Genomic DNA, 17086 nt, shown 5'->3' on the forward strand with positions numbered 1-17086 from the left:
GCTCTTATCACTGCACAAGGGGTTCTCGAGGGTACGGCGGAGCGGCTTATCAATCAAAACTCAAATTCGGCGCACGGCCCGCTGATTGGTGGATGCGATAGAAGCAAAAACTAAAAACGGAATTGACCCGAAACGATATCAATATCCGTGGTCAGAATGTACTTGAATTAATTCATTAATAAAGTTTCCCGGCAAAGGGAACAAAGTTCGAGAGTCCCCCGGAAGATAATGCCACCGCGACCGGATAAACGGCAGACTGATAAACGCGTAATCCCAATGGGTCTGCAAATCTCGGTTCACTTGCTTCAGCTTTAATCAATAAGCAAACATTAAGTGCTTACAGTTCAGGGCCCATCAAATGAATTCGACTACCAATTACAGCCGTACCGGGTTTATCTATCTTTTCGACGCTGCCCCGATTTCATAATTTCTAGAAACAGTTTCGAAATGTCCAGCTATTTGTTGTTGGGCCATTAGCAAGCAGAAAGCTGTTAACCTGCTGATGAGCAAACATAAGTCCCGAACTCCCAAAAACCCGGTGAATGAGCCCCATTCACATTTTTGAGTTTATCTCTTTGCTGGTGGAAAAAGCCAAAAACCCTCCACACACACACACAAATAGAAATGGCCACAGCACGAGGGCAAACAAGAGAGCACACACACGAGCTATCCAACTATTGATATAGTTCAGGAACACGATATACAAGTAAGTATATGCACGTACACTCATGTGTGTTGCTTCTTTTTCTCCGGAAAAAGTCCCAAAACCGAAAGAGAATCGCCGCGGCAAACACTCCCAAAAACTCAAATCGAAACCGAAACAGAACCCGAAACAGAAACAGAAACGGAGGCAAAGTCAACAACCACAGGCAAAGGCAAAGGCACAGGCACAGGCACACCAAGAGCAACATCATCCACACCAGCAACTAGTGGCTGGCTGCTCGGCATTGCGTATACGACACAGTGTTCTCGGGCCATTTTGAATGAGAGCTGCGATCGATGCCGGGCAGCTCTCGCTTCATCTTTCAGCTCTCGAAACCGCATCTGTAGCTACTCCACAGTGGAGTTCCCAACTCCGAGAAACCGCGATCAGATCGAATTAGTTAGCATTAGATCGGATTAGATCCTAGTGAGTCCATTCAGAACGCCGTCCATGTAACCAACAATCCGAAGAGCAACTCACACACACATTGCCGGCCGAGCACACACAGATACTCACGCACACTGTTAGAACGTGTTGTTGCTGTTTCTGCTGCTAGTGCTGCTGCTGCGACTGCGGCTGTCGTGCTGCTTTCTGCTGCGCGGTTTATACTGCCAACACATTCTGATTTCCCTTAGTTATCTTTAGTCCGCCGCGTCGAGCGCATCGTACATGCGGCATTGCGATCAGGCGTCCTCAGCGGAAACCGCAGCCGAGAGTTTTGTATTCGATTCGAAAACGAATAGCAGGAACAAGACCAGAATAAAGTAAAGCACATATAACACGCAGCTCGAAACGAATCGAATCGTAACGTAACGAAACGAAACGAAACGAAAAGTATTCCCGAAACGCGAAGAAAGCAATGGCAATATAGGCAACATCGGCACAGGAACGAACTATAGCCGCGCGCACTTTTTTATATGCTCCGCATTCATATACATATTTATATATACATATGTACATATACGCTGCTTTGCTCCATTCCGTACCGCACCGCACCGCACCGATCCGCTCGGGCCCCAAACTATATAAACATATGTACAATCAGATACTGATAAATATATGCTAGAAGTATTTTTAAGCGTGTTGTTTCGCTTCACGTCGATCCCGCTTCCTCGTCGCCTTTGCCGCCGTTGCCGCTGTTGCCTTCGTCGCTGACTTTTTAACTTTCGCTTTTACTGTGTCGGCAATACGCGTTCGATTGCTTTCGCTTTTCTCACACGAAAACCACGAAAACAAACCAAACCCACATCAAATTCTTTGCAGCGCGCGCCAAAAATAAGAGCAGCAGTTGGCCACCAAAATAAGCTGCCTCAAACGCCAGCCTAACTGCAACACGACGCATCACGTCGCATCACCACGCATCAGCAGCAGCAGCAGCAGCAACAGCAACAGCAGCAACATTGAACATCAGCGACACCGCCACCGCGACACCGACACCGACAGCATATAGACGTAGGTAAGCGGCCAACTGCCAAGAACCCAAAGTTCTCACTCTCCACTGAAAACTTGGCTCAAAACGGGTTTTGGCCAAAAACACACACGACCACGACCACGACGAATACGACGAACGATGAAACGCAACTCAACGCAGCAGCGACATGCGGCAAAAGTGCGCGCGGTGGTTTGAAAAAAAAATTAACCGTGTTCCCACTTGGTTGTTGTGCTTCGCTTTTCCTCTTGTTGGCCAAAAAGGGAGGAGAACCGGGAATGCTTTGAGCCAACCCCTCTTCCCCCCTCGCTGGCGATACCAGGAAAAAAAAGGCAGCACCAAACGGCTTTCGAGTCGCAATTTGCAGCCGTCTTTGTTGCTTTGTGTGGCTCTCCCCCCTGAACTTGAACAAAGAACGAAATCAGCTTACGTTAGATCGATACTAACTAAGCCTATGTGGCTGCTCCCCAGCACCAGTTTTACTCGGGCAGCACTCAAAAAACGTGATCTTAACCTGTGATGAATGTGAGTTGGATTCGCTTCGCTGCGAGAGATCCCAAATCTTCAGTTGGAAAAAGATATCCAAATAAAATGCCTAAATTGATGTTGGGTAACTTGTTTCGTGTTAGTTTCACTTAGTTCAATAGCTTAACATAAAACTAAAAAGGCGGATTAAATGGCGTTGAAGTAAATTGCATTGCAAAAAATATATATAATAATATTCTAGTTTTCTACTTAAACTAAATTGAGCAATGAATTAAATTGCTTGCATTATTGAATAATGCAGATACAGTTAAAGTAGAGGCATATATGTACATATGGCTTGAAGAGTATCTGCCGGATACCTTTGTATCTTTTTGCACCTGCTAGCTATGCAAATGCAAATGCAGATCGATTTCGAGCTACTCTGGCCATCATTATCGGCATATTAATTATGGCCAGCAATTTGGCATGCAAATCGCCCGGCCAGCTAAGCTGGGCTTTATCTTCGATCCAAGCTAATCCAAGCTAATCCCAACGGATACACGCCTTTCGCCAATCGATGACTGGTGAGTCACTGAGCGAATTTTTGGCATTTGCCCAAGGCTCGCTTTTGGGTAGCTGCGCGTGGCTTTTGTAGCGTTTTATCTTCCAACCGGTTGCCGGCAAAAAACAAACAAAGCAAGCCGCAAGCCAAGTGTTAATGGCATATCCCACAGCTGTCGAGCTGTCCACCAGTCCACCAGTCCACCATCGAAATCGAAAATCCCCCCCTCCCCGCCATCTGAATACAGTAACCAAAGCCACACATCCATATTCATATCAGTGGGCCGTGACGCGAGTTGGAAGCATTAGAACTGCAAGATGCCAATGACCCAATTTGCCCCACTCCACCACTAATTGCCCCGCCTTGGCAATTAATCAATCCGAATTTTAATCTGAATTTGTATCAGTATCTGAGTCAGAGCAAGAGCCAGAGAGACTGGCATGTTTGCCAGTGCTATTCGATAATTTTCAGTTAATTAGGAGTCACCCAGTTAGTTGCACAAAAAATAGAAATCTTAAATTCGCATTAGCCAGCGGCAAACATGTTTTCTGCCTTCACAATGCCCCAAACTCATTGCCAAATAAGTGGGGTTTTTTCTTTCCCAAACCAAACACTGGGTGGAAGAATTCTCGCGGCTGGGGTTTCTCATTCTTCGTAATGGTCGAATGGGCTTGCGTGTGGCCTGCAGAATTGGTGGATTGGAAAATCCACAGACAGAATCGACAATCTCGAGACTCCGAATCTCGAATCATGAAACTCGAATCTTGAATCTCAAACGGCGGACTGTGGAAATTTTCCCTTAACACGGATCGTTAATCGGTGTGTAAATATTTACAGCAGATTAAGCCAATTTTAGACCGCAGTTGCAGTTTGTTTGTTTCCTTGATTTGCTTATCAGATCAGAAAACAGAATCGTCGTCGAAAACAAAAACAGCAACTGCATTTTGGCGCCAATGTCGGGGTCGAAATGGATCGAACCGAATCAGATGGGATTGCATCGAAACGGGGTATCATCGTATCAGCTCGCTTCGGGGTTGAATCCGGAATCTGAATCTGAATCGGAATCTGAATCAGAATCAGAGTCGTATTCGGATTGGAAACAGAGCCCGAAACGGAGAGATGGGATGTGGATGTTGATGTGAAAAGTGGGCTGCGTCATGAGGCAATGACATCGATGGAAATGACATCGGGAAATGACTGACGCAGCCACGTGCAAGATAACCCAATAAATAAACATTTAAATAGCCACAGAAGCTAATGCTTTAATCACGACTTTTGTCCACACAAATGCTCTCGATTTTCAATTAGAAATAATTGCGCTACTTGCACTTATTTTCCATGATTTGAACATGTTAATTGATTATGAATCCATGCTCTACTTCCGACAAAAGAGCACACACACCCAGCACAGACCCCATCGACCATTGATCGCTCCACTAATTGTCGCTGCCTTTGTTCACGCCGATGAGCCCCTGAGTCGATGATAGTGGTCTTTGGTCAACACCATCAGCAGTGCAGCAGAGCACCATGGAACAGAAGAGCCAGCTGCTGATAGTGTCCCGCATAAGATTGCTAATTGTGTCAGACGCTCGCCGACGGAAAGATACATACTTCCTTCAAAACACGACCATATCGTGCTCTTTGGATTACTCCGCATTGTGCGTATGTGCGTAATACTGGGCTCCGGGTGAAAGGCCGAGCGATGAACTTGAGGTGACAGCTGCCATCCCGATCCCCGGAATGGGGCCAACTTTGAAGTGGCGACACGAGCCGTGCAGAGTGGAGTCGTGCCTTGTGGAGATCATCCGCGGATCTCCGGAGAAAGCCATTCATTCACCTATTCCATACGTTTGTGTGACGATATATTTTTGGATCTTCCGGCTGACTTTGTAATGCAGGGCAGGGGTTATACAATTTCCATTTGAACTATCATATAATAATTCCGAAAGAATATATGTTTTTTTTTAATATATGGTAGTTGAAGTGTATATAATCAGATAAACTGCTTTCTTAAAAAAAATTTTTATACATTTTAGTTATTCAACATAGTTTGAGATTAAACATGTGTTTATGAATGATTTATGCCTTATTCATACTTTACATGGTTTCTTTGAATACTTTTAGCATGAGTGTGCTTGCATAATCAAAAAAGCTAGTTTTCAAAATAATTTGAGGTGTTTGCTTAATCATATTCTTAAAGACAGAAGTATTAGTTCTGGAGAAAAAAAGGTTTCAGAAACAATAAAAACATTACCTAAGAAGGAAACAAGAAAAAGATAAAATAACAAGGTTACTTTCTAGGTATTGCAGTTTATATAAAATCCAAAGCACTTTGTGTTATTTATTCTTTTTGTAGAGCATCCTTTGTTCGTTGCTTGCCACGTCCATATGATCGTTTTCACGGAAACCTCTTCGCCAGACTGGCCTTTTAGGGCACTCGCTCCATTTTGGGGCCGGCTTAGCTAATTAATATTTTAAGCATAAAGTCGTTTAACGATTGCTTCACTTGTACCTACAAATTGCGGCGCTGAGATACGGCACTCGGAACCTGTCCGATACCATGATATAACCAACTATCTAAATGGGTCCGCAGGCACGAGAAGTGGCGGATTGGACGGCCGGACGAAGACCAAGAACCGGACGCCTACAGTTGCATGTTATAAATAACAGAGCCGTGTACTACATGCGACATATGTGTGTGCCACAAACAAACCGAGGGAGACGCGCTGCAGATACAGATACAAATACTTGTAGATACATGTGCACGATTAAGGAAAAACCGGCGGCCAGCAGGAAAACATCTTAAGAACTTCGCCGTCTGCGTCTGCGACTGCGACTGCGTCTGCGTTCTCGTCTGGCCGGGTGCTTCCCATTGCCCCCGACTCCTCGGAATGCCCTCTCGAGTGTCCGTCCTTTTCTGGCCATATGTGTTTACCTATAACATTTATTAATTCAATCGACGCGCATCAATTTAAGCGCTGTCAACGCTTACAATTGGCACTGACAAGTGTTTGCGACCTCCGCCCCCAGGTTCTCCTAAAAAACTGAATGATGGATCGAGGTCGTTGGCGGGAGGCGGGATGCGTGGGCTATTTGCTCGCAGCGGGATTAGCTTACCACAAGCGGGAGGAGGTCGGACTTGGAGGGCACGGAGGCCACATGGCCATGGAGGCCACAGGAGCCACCTTGTCACATTATCCGCCGCTTGTGGAGCCAAACCCACCGGGAAACAAACAAAACGGAGGGCGTTTAAGTTAGATTTTCCTAGCTCAAATATGCGATACCCTTACGCAATACCAGATTATTGAGGTTACGGATTTTATATATTATTTATATATTATAAGAAATTTATTGGAGTTATCGCTATGCAACTTGAATAACAATGACAGTTTAATAACAGAATTGAAAATTAAATCTATTTTCAACCAATTTCGATTGGCTTCGTATAAGATAATGACTTATGATGGTTATGGTTTACAGAACCTTTGACAAGAACTCAGGTTTATTGAGCTATAAAGTCTTATGTTCCTTATATTCCAATAGTACATGGACAGTTACTACGAAATAGTTTTTGATAATCGCTTCAGGCCTACAAACCCATTAAGATAGTTAACAAGGCCCAAGAGCAGTTAGCCAAGAGCCATCTGGGTGCGTCCTCTGTCCAATTTGTAGCCCTAAGACGTCTTCGCTTTCGATATGGTGGCCACAATATGGGATCGGGGCAACAAGTAAACGCTAATGTCTATTTATACTTCTGTTGCTGTTGCAAGTCAGTTACGCGAAGGCACTTGCCGGGTTTCCCTCGATGGGTTCCCGATGCCCGGTTCGGTTGCCACTTCTCGGTTCTCGATTCTCGATTCTCGATTCTCGGTTCTTGATTCTCGATTCTTGATTCTTTGGGTCCCAGTCCCAGTCCCAGTGGCAGTCCCACTTTGGAGCACTTCCTCATGCCGCCAACGTGGTCATTTGGGCATGAAATGAAAACAAAATCTGAAATACGAGCGCGAGTTGAGAAGGGGTCTCCCCTCCCCACATAGGGTGTGCGGCCAGTATTATGTTATTGTATTTGGATTGGCTCGAGGATGGTCGTGTCGCAACACTTTCGATTGCTCAATAAACAAAAAGCCAGCCCAGCCAGACCCTTGTACTATCGGTGCGCGCGGTCTTTATGGGATCCAATAAATTCGCATGGTCAATGATATGGCCGAAATTTCTGCCATAAAGGAAATGAAATTATCAAACTGGGCCCTGTCACGTGGTGGAGATGGCTATGGAGTTGGAGGTACTACGGTTGCTAGGTACTAAACCCCGTATATGGGGGCCATAAGCAGTTCGCTATACGGTTAAGCCGTTGCCGGGCCGCCGACGTAAAAATCCGTTGTGATAAGCCTCAAAATCTGGCGAAATAATCAATTAATTTATGGAATGCAGCCACAATTCTCGCTGGGATATCAGGAGCCAGCGATTATCAGTCACTTATCCGGCTATATTACTAACGATGCAATCTCGGCAACCGTAAATCCCAGCAATTTGCAGTAAGATACGACGCTTTTATCTCAGATTATCAGAGCCTATTTGAGCGAGATCTTCGGGGAGATAGGTTTCTGTTTGGTTACAAAATCCCCAAGACAGCTCATCTCCATTGGGGTGTTTATGAGGGGTCTGGATCTCCAGGTCCATGTAAGGATCCGCTCCAGCTGTGGTCATGCGTTTGCTAACTCCATGGCGAATTGCCCCACGGCAGATCAGATTAGATAAAGGCAACAAAAGGCAGCAAAGCCAGCGCCAAGGCCAAGAGTTTGTTAGCCGCAAGATGTGGACAAACAAGAAAAGCAATCAACAGAAAAGAGCCCAAAATCCACAGAACATTTTTTCGTACTCGTGTGCCAGGCATATTGAGTTCTCTGAATATTGTCGAAGGTCTTTCAAGACTGCTCCTCGGGCAAATGAAAGAACCATTTCGGATACATAATTGCAAATTCCATTTGCTTTTCTTGTGCCTGTGCTGCTTGGCCAAGACATTCGTTGACGCACTAATGGCCCTGGCATTGGCCACGTCTGACTTTTGACAATCCACCACCCACTGAAACACCACCTGCCACCCCCAAAACCCCCAAAAAACCCCTAAAACCACATCCACCCACCACCCAGCGATGATCGCCCCCCTGTCAGTGCCATCTGCCGATTGACGTCGATGTGATAAACAGCAAAAGCCTTCGCACCACGCACCTTTTGCTGATATCGCACAGATACATATCTATAGTCGGGGGAAGATTCGTAGTGCTGGATCTCAAAATCGCATATCAGATTGTGAAATACCCTTCAATGTATTTACTTAATCTGTTTATAAGGCAATGAAATTTTTTGTTTGTACTTACACACTGTTTGAGCTGAGGGAAAGGGGTATAAAATAAATGCGATTTCTCTTATCTGATAAATTAAGCAACTTATTTTACTGCCTAATAAATTGAGCAACGTATTTTACTGTCTGTCTCCTTAAAAAAGTCACACGTGAGAATTATAAAACTAGTAGTTTGAAAGGATCAATCTATTACCTTTTAAGTGATTAATTGATCTCAGATTTTATATTTCGGTGCGCGACGTAGTGCTTCCTAATCACCCAAACTAGCCCTATTATTGTGACCTACATAGTGTCGCTCAATTGTGCGACAATCGGGGCACGTGACATACAAAAATAGACTTATCCATGCAAAATAAAGGGAGTCGCGGGGGCGTATACGCAATGTGAAGGCCACACAGTTTGGGTAAACACTTGCGTAACACAAACAGCCCGATCTTTCCTAGGTGCGCCCATACTGATCCATTCCACCCGCAATCTTTCTTGCAGGAAATGGCCACGCAACAGACGAAGTCGCAGGACGAGCTGGCATCCAAAGGGCTGGTGTCCAAGCAGCCGGAGAACATAAAGGAGGAAAATGAGGAGGGCGAGGAGGAAATCGAGGAGGCAGCCGTCGTCGTTCCTCCCGACAGCGGATGGGCCTGGGTGGTAATGGTGGCCTCCTTCCTCTGCTGCACGGTCATCGACGGCATCGTCTTTTGCTCCCCACTCATCCAGGAGCAGCTGATGGATGAGTACCAAGTGACCAAGGCCTACGTGTCGTTCGTATCCTCGTTACTCAGTGGATGCTACTTGATGGCAGGACCCTTTGTTAGTGCCATCGCCAATCGGTTTGGCTTCCGTACTGTAACGATCACTGGAGCCATATTCGCATCCATCTGCTTCGGACTCTCCTACTTTGCCACCAGTGTGGAGTACCTGTTCCTAATCTACGGCGTGCTCGGCGGCATTGGATTCTGCATGGTGTACATACCCGCTGTAGTGATCATTGGATTCTACTTTGAGAAGTGGCGTGCCCTGGCCACCGGTGTTGCCATGTGCGGCTCCGGAGTGGGCACCTTTGTGTTCGCCCCACTTACCAAAATCCTGCTGGTGGGCGGCTGGCGCCAAACGCTTGCCATCCAGGGTCTCATCGTGCTGTCGTGTGCCCTCTTTGGCTTGGCCTTCCGACCCATCCAACCCATTACGCTGTCGGTGACCAACGAGGAGGGAGATGAGCAGGAGAAGAAGAAGTTGAATGGTCATGGCAATACGGTTGCCCCCACGCCCCAACTCCACCAGGCGGCCTTCACCAAGCCCCTGCCCGAAGGTCGTTTCGCCTACTCGATGCCCAACTCCGCCCACAACACGTACATGGGCGCCTCGCAGCGCAACCATTATCCCACCGCCCAGGAGATCTTCAAGGGCATGAACCTGGAGCGCCGACCATCGGGCACGGCCCAAGGCAGCAAGGGCACGGAGCTGAAGCAGCTTAGGAAGTCGCAGCCCACCACACCCAACGGAGATCCGCAGCAGCTTACCTTCAATCTGCACAAGGAACTGACCACCGTGGGTGAGAACGAGGAGGAGGCCGAGAACGATAACCTGTTGGAGACGGAGGCCAAGCCAGTGACCATACAGGCACGCCGCCACACTGTATCCGGACGCAGGCCTCAGGACATTGGCAAGCGTACCGCCGCTGCCGCACACGAGGCCCACCATGGACAGTCGCACTCCTCATCCAGACCCATGTACCGAGACGATATCTTCTTCTCGGGATCTCTGACCAGGATTCCCCAATACCAATCGCAGACCTCGCTGGCGTACCACATGTCTGTGACTCGACTGCCCACCAAGCAGGACATGCTGGAGGATCGGCAGAAGGGATGCCGCATCTGCCCGGAGGCAGTGCGTCGCACCCTATCCACCATGCTGGACACCTCGCTGCTGAAGTCCCCCGCCTTCATGTGCCTGGCCTTCAGCGGCTTCCTCACCATGATGGGCTTCTTCGTGCCCTTCTCCTTCCTGGTGCCACGCGCCAAGAATGCGGGCATGGATGAGCAGGCGGCCTATGGAGTCCTCTCCGGAATTGGCATTGTGAACACATTTGCTAGGATAGTGTGCGGATCAATTAGTTCCTTCCCTGCCGTCAAGCCGCTCTGGCTAAACAACTTTGCCCTTACCGCCGGCGGCATCGCTACCATCTTCAGTGGCGTGGTCATCAACTCGGCCACCCAGTGGACATTCGCCCTGTTCTTTGGTGTCTGCATTGCCTGCTTCTCGGCCCTGCGATCCCTGATTGCCGTCGAGCTGATCGGACTGGAGAAACTGACCAACGCCTACGGATTCCTGATGCTGTTCCAGGGATTGGCAGCTACTGTCGGCAGTCCCATTGCAGGTGAGTTGTCCACAAGAGTGGGAATGATATACACTTTACTAAATAATTGGGAGGCACTTGAACTCATATATATTCATATAAATATCCAACAGGTGCCCTCTATGAGATGACAGACAGCTACGACGCCGCCTTCTACTTCGCTGGTGGCCTGATCCTGCTCTCGGCCTTCCTGTGCTTCCCGCTCACCTGCGTCAGCCGGTGGGAGCAGCGGCGCAACGAGAAGCTGACCCCCCTACCCGCGGCCTAAGGAGCTGCTTGGATCGGAGCGAAAGTAGACATGCCAGACAGCCTGAACACCTTGTCATCGCAGCCACAACTATCTCCGATAGCACCTTTCGGTATTGGCAACATTAATTGCCAATCACTCATCATGTCGATGGAGCTCCCGATATCCCGATATTCCGAATTGCCGATTTCGGAGAAGAACGAGTGCGGAAGCGTGTTCCGAGTACTTAATACGTTAAGATAAGACTAATCGTAATGTTGTGCCTTCAGCGATATCGAGTGCCTAACACATGCACCCTACCACCCTACCACCCAACCACCCAAACATCCTACCACACAAACACCCAAACACCCAAAAACACCCTACCCGAAATCACACGCATAACAGCAGAGTGGAGCGAGTGTAAATTATGTTTCTATAAGCTTTAGTGGAGCACCCATGGGCTCGGTGGACTAGAATTTAGCAGCTAGACTAAGCGGAGGATCGGAGTGGAGGAGAACCGAACACATTATTAATATTATTACGATAGCCGTAAGCAGCTGAGCACATGGCTATGGCTGGGCCACAAGTCGACTGCCAAGTTAAGAATCGTTTGTTGAGTTATATAACATGATAGGAAACGAGCATTTGTTTACCTTGTAAGAGATATGATGGCACTGCACCGCCATCACGGACTTGTTACATAGCTAGCTAGATATACTACGTTTATCAATCAATCAATTAGAGACGCGGCCAGACGATCGGTTGGGGTTAATGCACCCACCACCGATCTCGATACCGATGCCGATGTCGCCGCCGCCGCCGCCGCTGCCGCATCGTGGGATTAGCCGATCGTGGACGAAGCAAAACAAGCAATCAGCCGCACGATGAGGCATCTGGTAAAAGTGCTGTGCTCTAATGCAAACCGATTTATATATTACACTATACAGATTCAGAAAAACACACACGGACCGCTACATACTCAGCACGATGAGTGCGTTTCGCGTTTACGTTTGTCAACTACAATTACATTAAAACAGATTGTATGATTTATATTACATTTAAAATAATGAGTTTATATTGCATTGCATGCGACATAAGGTTACACTTCCTAAACAATAAAGACGATTTCAATAATACGAACTAACGATCTATTGGTTTATTACTTTCGGAGCACAAAGTATGCTTAACTAAAGGGCTCAAGCGTGACTATGAACAAACATTTGAAATGTGGTCTTAAACTAGCAAGTTAAATAAGTAACGCCTCAGGTGCTGTGTCTTTGGTCATGGCACACTACTTTTCCTGATTAAGTGAATTGATGAACTCCTCTAGCTTCTCTTGTATCTGCCGCACTTTGACTGTGGAATTTAAACCAATTAAAATTAAATTGGCGCCAAACTCAATTAAGCAAATACTCACTTAGTTCCTCGGCTAGTAGCACGCGCTTGCCGGTGAGCAGGTAACCCTTCTTCTCCTCGTCTTCGCTGAACTCGTCCAGCACCGCTTTGATCTCCTTGTCCAGCCGCCGCGCCTCCCGATTGATTACTTGCTGTCGCAGTGCGTTGCCTGTTATCTTGATCACCTGCTGGATGCGCCAGAAGAGCACAACGTCGCTGCAGGATATCTGAGAAGGCAGTAGATAAAGGAATTCAAGTAAATTGGTTCAGATAAGCGTAAAACCTTTTGTCGTACCTCACACTCGGCACCCTGCTGCGTGTAGAGGTAATAAGCCTTGCGGCAATCCCTTGCCCGCTGTAACGCCTGCTGAAGGAAGTGTCTGAAAAGGAGACATATGATGCTCTCTGATAAGCACTCTAGATGGTTTAGCAATACAACTTACTTTCTGTAGACCGGGAACCACGTTTGCCTTATGTAATCCGTGTCCACATCCACGCTATCACGCTGAAGATTCTTGCGAACCGTAGTCAGTTCATCATGCGTTAGGGTGGGCAAATGTTTCTGCCAACATAAATTAAAGTGCGTTAGTGGGGGCTACCTTTTAAGGGAATAGACATACCGTATCATTTTTGAGTATTTTGTCCAGTTCGTTCTTAACGCTGCGCCTCTTCTGCTGGTCCTGTGTGAGATACTGCCAGTGGGTGAGGCGTCGCATTTGTCCGGGTCCAAACATTTGTGCCAGCGTCTCCTCCGTCTGCACGAGCTTGGCATTCACCGAAGTCTCCAGGAACTTGACCGCCGAATCCCACTCCTGTTTGTCGTGCACGAATCGATCCTCCAGCGTGTTCAGCTGGATAACGCGGAGCATGTCAATGGCCTTGTCTTCCCAGCTGTGCCGACGAATAGCCTCATCCACCACCGCGGACTTCAACTGATCGAAGATGACGTCGTGATCCTGCGCCTTCTTCGAACGCTCCATCAGCGATATGAATTCCTGCTGCAACGCTTCCCAGCCGGCTTCCACCGATTTAGCGGGCAGTGCCTGCTCGGCCCACTGGCGCAACTTGATGTCTACCATCGTGTTGAAGGAATCTATAAAGAGCACAGTCATCGTATGAAATTAGTTGAGCCAAATTAACTAGACACACAACTACGGGGGTATGATAAACAAAGCCACAAAACATTCAGATTCCTAACTCGATAACTGCAATTTAATTCAATTAGACATTGATTTGGATGAATTCATTGAGCAAATTAACGGGTCTGTCATAAAATGCTAAATAAACACCCGCTGGACGGGTTTTTCGGTTATAAATCGCTAATATCGCATACAATTTTATAATGTGGACATAAAGCAAAATCTGGTTTCGTTACAGGTGCTCGTAAATCTTCGCTTATAACACTTTCCGGCACATGACTTGCAACGCCGAACCTGTGACAATCCCGGCTTAGTCACTATTTTCGGGGCAAAGGCAAACGGTGTTAATGGGATTCGAAATCGTCCGCCGGGGAGTACACATTAAATTTACACTTGTGATTCAAGAAATGTTGCAGGAATCTGAAACCGGTTCGGAATTCTTGAACGCATGTGATTCCCTTGCGCGGGAATACGATGCCGAACGCAGGCCATGATAAATGCAAAATTAAACAAAACATTTTAACGACGCGACGTTTACAGAGACACGTGAACATCGAGGCCAAGACATATCTTGCAAGAAATACACACAAAATGACGGAGCACAAGGCGGGCGATTGGATGGACGTGCCCCCATCGATGACGTCGGCGAAGCCTGCTTACAACCTACACTTAGCACTACAAAATATTACTTTGAGAACCTGACTGTGCAGCGGGCAGATAGATGGTTTCAAACACATAGTTGGAGAGCTTTTCCCACAGCTTGGTGTTGAGAGCGTCGTCCCACTTTTTAGCGGAGATTTGCGAGAGCGTTACCACCTCGTCCAGTATCTCGCCCTTTGCCTTGTCGAACAGCTCATCTCGTCCAGACTCGCGCAATCTAAAAGATTATACATCCCATGTTATAGATCTAAAATTATTTGAAACAGCTTAACCAACCTGGGAAAGTTATTCTTCCATTCGGTTTCCAGATTAAATCTAGTCGCCTTAAATGCATCCGCCTGCTGCTCAATGGTCTCCCGCACCATCTTCCAGAAACGATCGGACACCGCCAAGCTCAGATTGCGGCTGGTCACCTGATGGGGCATGATAACCCCTCGACGACTAAGTATGGAGAGAGGTGAACTTTGGAATTTACCCATCACATCCCCTCTATACTTACTGGAACAGCTTGGAGTTCTTAAAGAAGTCTTCCTCATACTGCCGAATAGCATCTATGCTGTCATCCTTTCGTCCACGACCGGTAACGACGGCATAGTAACCCAAAGCCTTCATGGGGAAGAGTTTGCCCGACAGAATTTTCCTTATTCTATCAGGATCGGCGAGCTCCTCGGCCAGATCAACCTTTGTGAGCACAAAAATAGTGCGTCGACCCAAGGGATCACACTGCATGACCAAGTCCGTCACATTACTGCGCTCAGCGTCCACAGATCCATCCTGAATGCAGAGAATGATGGCGTTCGGATTGCTCATGTAATGCTTGGTCATCTGGTGAATGGAGTCTTTTGTATCTGAAGCCATATCAACAGTCATGGTCTAAAATACAATTAGCATTAGTTGTGCGCAGTTTCACTAGTATTTACTTGCTCACCGAAATTATTCCCGGCAAATCGACTAGAACCATGCGTTGCAGACCAGGACCTTTAACCGTCATCGCAATCACTTCATTGCTGACAGTTTTCCCACCTCGCACCGACGCCTTCATGCGGAACTCTACATCCCGACGCAGGTCTTGCAGGTCAGACTCCTTGGTAAGATCGTATTCCCGATCAGAGTCACGGAACTGAGCCACATGGTATGGTCCTTCAGCAAGAGTAACTTTGACTGGAGCTCGCGTCATCATCTCTCCACTGCCGCGGGGAAAGATGCGAGCCTTAGCAATGGATTCTAGCACAGAGGTCTTGCCGCTGCTCTGATCTCCCACTACCACAACACGGGGAAGGTGATCGGCCATGGTGTAGCCCGTATCGTAGCCGGATAGCTCATCCAGGACCTCAGAGTACATGTCGATCAGGGACTTTTTGATTTTTTTTGCCGTCGTCTTTTTGTTCGTTTTAAGGATGAGGTATTGCTGGCGTAGCTCGCGATTCTCCTTCTCCATCTTCTCCAGCTCCTTTTGGTACTTAATCTGGACGTTCATGATCTCCGTCTGCAGCGTCTCCACTTGGCTTTGGAGTTTCTCTGCGAGATCACAGAGGGATTAGATAAAATATTCATTTTGCAGGTGTGTAAAAAACCTACCATACTTTTTGCGACTCTCATCGGATGTTATGCCCAAAGCGGCCACCGTTGTTTTGGCCTTTAGGTCATCTTTAGCTGCAACAGATGGTAAGAATAAGTCTCGAATGCGGTGGACAGGGGTCTCTCACTTTAAATTGGCCCAACGTTGGGAGTCTGTGTATTTGTGTAACCTACTTTCGACAATCTGAACTCCTTGATAATCGGCCGCCTCGATGGCATCGTCCAGACGACTGTCGAACCAGTTGCGCCATTCCGACAACTTATCCTCGCCCAGCTGCTTGAGCTTTGGATCTACAAGCAAACGCCCCAATAACATCAGTATCATTCAGTGCGAAAAATCAATCAAAACGAAGAGTTCAATGCGAATCTGACCAAGGTATATGACCATTTAAAGTGAGAGATTGATTGGGCGAAGGTAGTGCAACACGGACACTCACCGACATCGATGGCGTTCTTCACCAGCGAGCCCACCTCAATGAGATTCCGCGAGAACTGGCTCCACCGTTCGCCCTGCGGCATGGCGTCCTCCAGCCACTTAAAATCCGGCAGTCCATCCTTCCAGTCCTCGTATTTCTGCGGCAAAAGAAGTCATGTCTCATAAGTTCTATGCAAGTTATATAACTTGCGAAACTCACTTTCCTCAGCGACACGCCCCCGCCAATGGCGCCGCCCAGTACGATGTATCGCAGCTTGAGGGCTCCCCGTAGGATGCGCACCACCAGCATCCCGTAACCACGCGACGGCGGAGGCATCTGCCAGCCTCTTGCCGGATTGCCGGCAAGTAAGAACTCCTCGTGGCGACGGTGCTTGCCATTTGAACCGGAGCTCCCACTGTCCTGCGATCGGCGTGGGTGGCTGGTGATGCCACAGAGCGTGGAATGATTGCAGCAGGCGACCTTGGTGGAGTAGACAACAGCTTTTCTTGCGGTGCGCCTGTGGGCAAAACACATTGGATGAAGAGATTCGCCGATGACGAAATCGTTCGGAAAATGGGCACGTAAATCTTAGGGCTTTCGCGTTGTGGGCGTGGATTCTCACCGGTAAGTATTTTGATAGATGCGCAACATAATTGCTGGTCAGGATTACAGTTTCCACTTAGTTTACTTTGTTTATTTCCGTGAATTATTCAATTTTCTTGCCGCAAACTCATCTCTGAAAAACTCTTTACGGGATGTGGCCTGTGTGACCAGAGTTGAAAAGGGTGGTATGTA

At 47.5% G+C, this 17086-nt stretch overlaps 2 protein-coding genes across 7 annotated transcripts; one reads left to right on the plus strand and one right to left on the minus strand.

Annotated features, from left to right (window-relative positions):
- The first annotated feature begins 1318 nt into the window (after positions 1-1318).
- Positions 1319-12247, plus strand: LOC6530353. 3 transcript variants are annotated; one of them, XM_015197164.3, is made up of 4 exons: positions 1319-1467; positions 1967-2159; positions 9008-10895; positions 10988-12247. In XM_015197164.3, the coding sequence occupies exons 3-4, from the start codon at positions 9011-9013 to the stop codon at positions 11140-11142; spliced, it is 2040 nt and encodes a 679-aa protein (XP_015052650.1). In that variant the 5' UTR covers positions 1319-1467; positions 1967-2159; positions 9008-9010; the 3' UTR covers positions 11143-12247. The 3 variants fall into 3 exon arrangements, with proteins under 3 accessions (XP_015052650.1, XP_002091279.2, XP_039228818.1); XM_002091243.4 differs by having other exon boundaries at positions 1967-2155; XM_039372884.2 differs by having other exon boundaries at positions 1319-2159.
- Positions 12235-17073, minus strand: LOC6530354 (dynamin-like 120 kDa protein, mitochondrial). Of its 4 annotated transcripts, none has more exons than XM_015196469.3 (14): positions 16914-17073; positions 16511-16808; positions 16313-16448; positions 16050-16166; positions 15876-15950; positions 15226-15815; positions 14797-15170; positions 14574-14738; positions 14336-14514; positions 13119-13591; positions 12942-13060; positions 12794-12878; positions 12521-12725; positions 12235-12459 (listed from the first exon to the last, which is right to left on the minus strand). In XM_015196469.3, exons 1-14 carry the CDS (start codon positions 16940-16942, stop codon positions 12395-12397), a joined length of 2910 nt encoding a protein of 969 aa, XP_015051955.1. In that variant the 5' UTR covers positions 16943-17073; the 3' UTR covers positions 12235-12394. The 4 variants fall into 4 exon arrangements, with proteins under 4 accessions (XP_015051955.1, XP_002091280.1, XP_039228817.1 ...); XM_002091244.3 differs by having other exon boundaries at positions 14327-14514; XM_039372883.2 differs by lacking the exon at positions 16050-16166.
- Positions 17074-17086: the final 13 nt, after the last annotated feature.

This window comes from Drosophila yakuba, chromosome 2R, assembly GCF_016746365.2.
Source record: "Drosophila yakuba strain Tai18E2 chromosome 2R, Prin_Dyak_Tai18E2_2.1, whole genome shotgun sequence".
NCBI classification, from domain to species: domain Eukaryota; kingdom Metazoa; phylum Arthropoda; class Insecta; order Diptera; family Drosophilidae; genus Drosophila; species Drosophila yakuba.

Coding starts and splice junctions, on each gene's coding strand:
- LOC6530353 (XM_039372884.2), top strand. CDS start 9,011: ATGGCCACGCAACAGACGAAGTCGCAGGACGAGCTGGCATCCAAAGGG. Junction 10,896..10,987: donor TGTCGGCAGTCCCATTGCAG/GTGAGTTGTCCA, acceptor AATATCCAACAG/GTGCCCTCTATGAGATGACA.
- LOC6530354 (XM_002091244.3), bottom strand. CDS start 16,942: ATGTTGCGCATCTATCAAAATACTTACCG. Junction 13,592..14,326: donor TGCACAGTCAGGTTCTCAAA/GTAATATTTTGT, acceptor TGCTCTTTATAG/ATTCCTTCAACACGATGGTA. Junction 12,879..12,941: donor TGGTTCCCGGTCTACAGAAA/GTAAGTTGTATT, acceptor TCTCCTTTTCAG/ACACTTCCTTCAGCAGGCGT.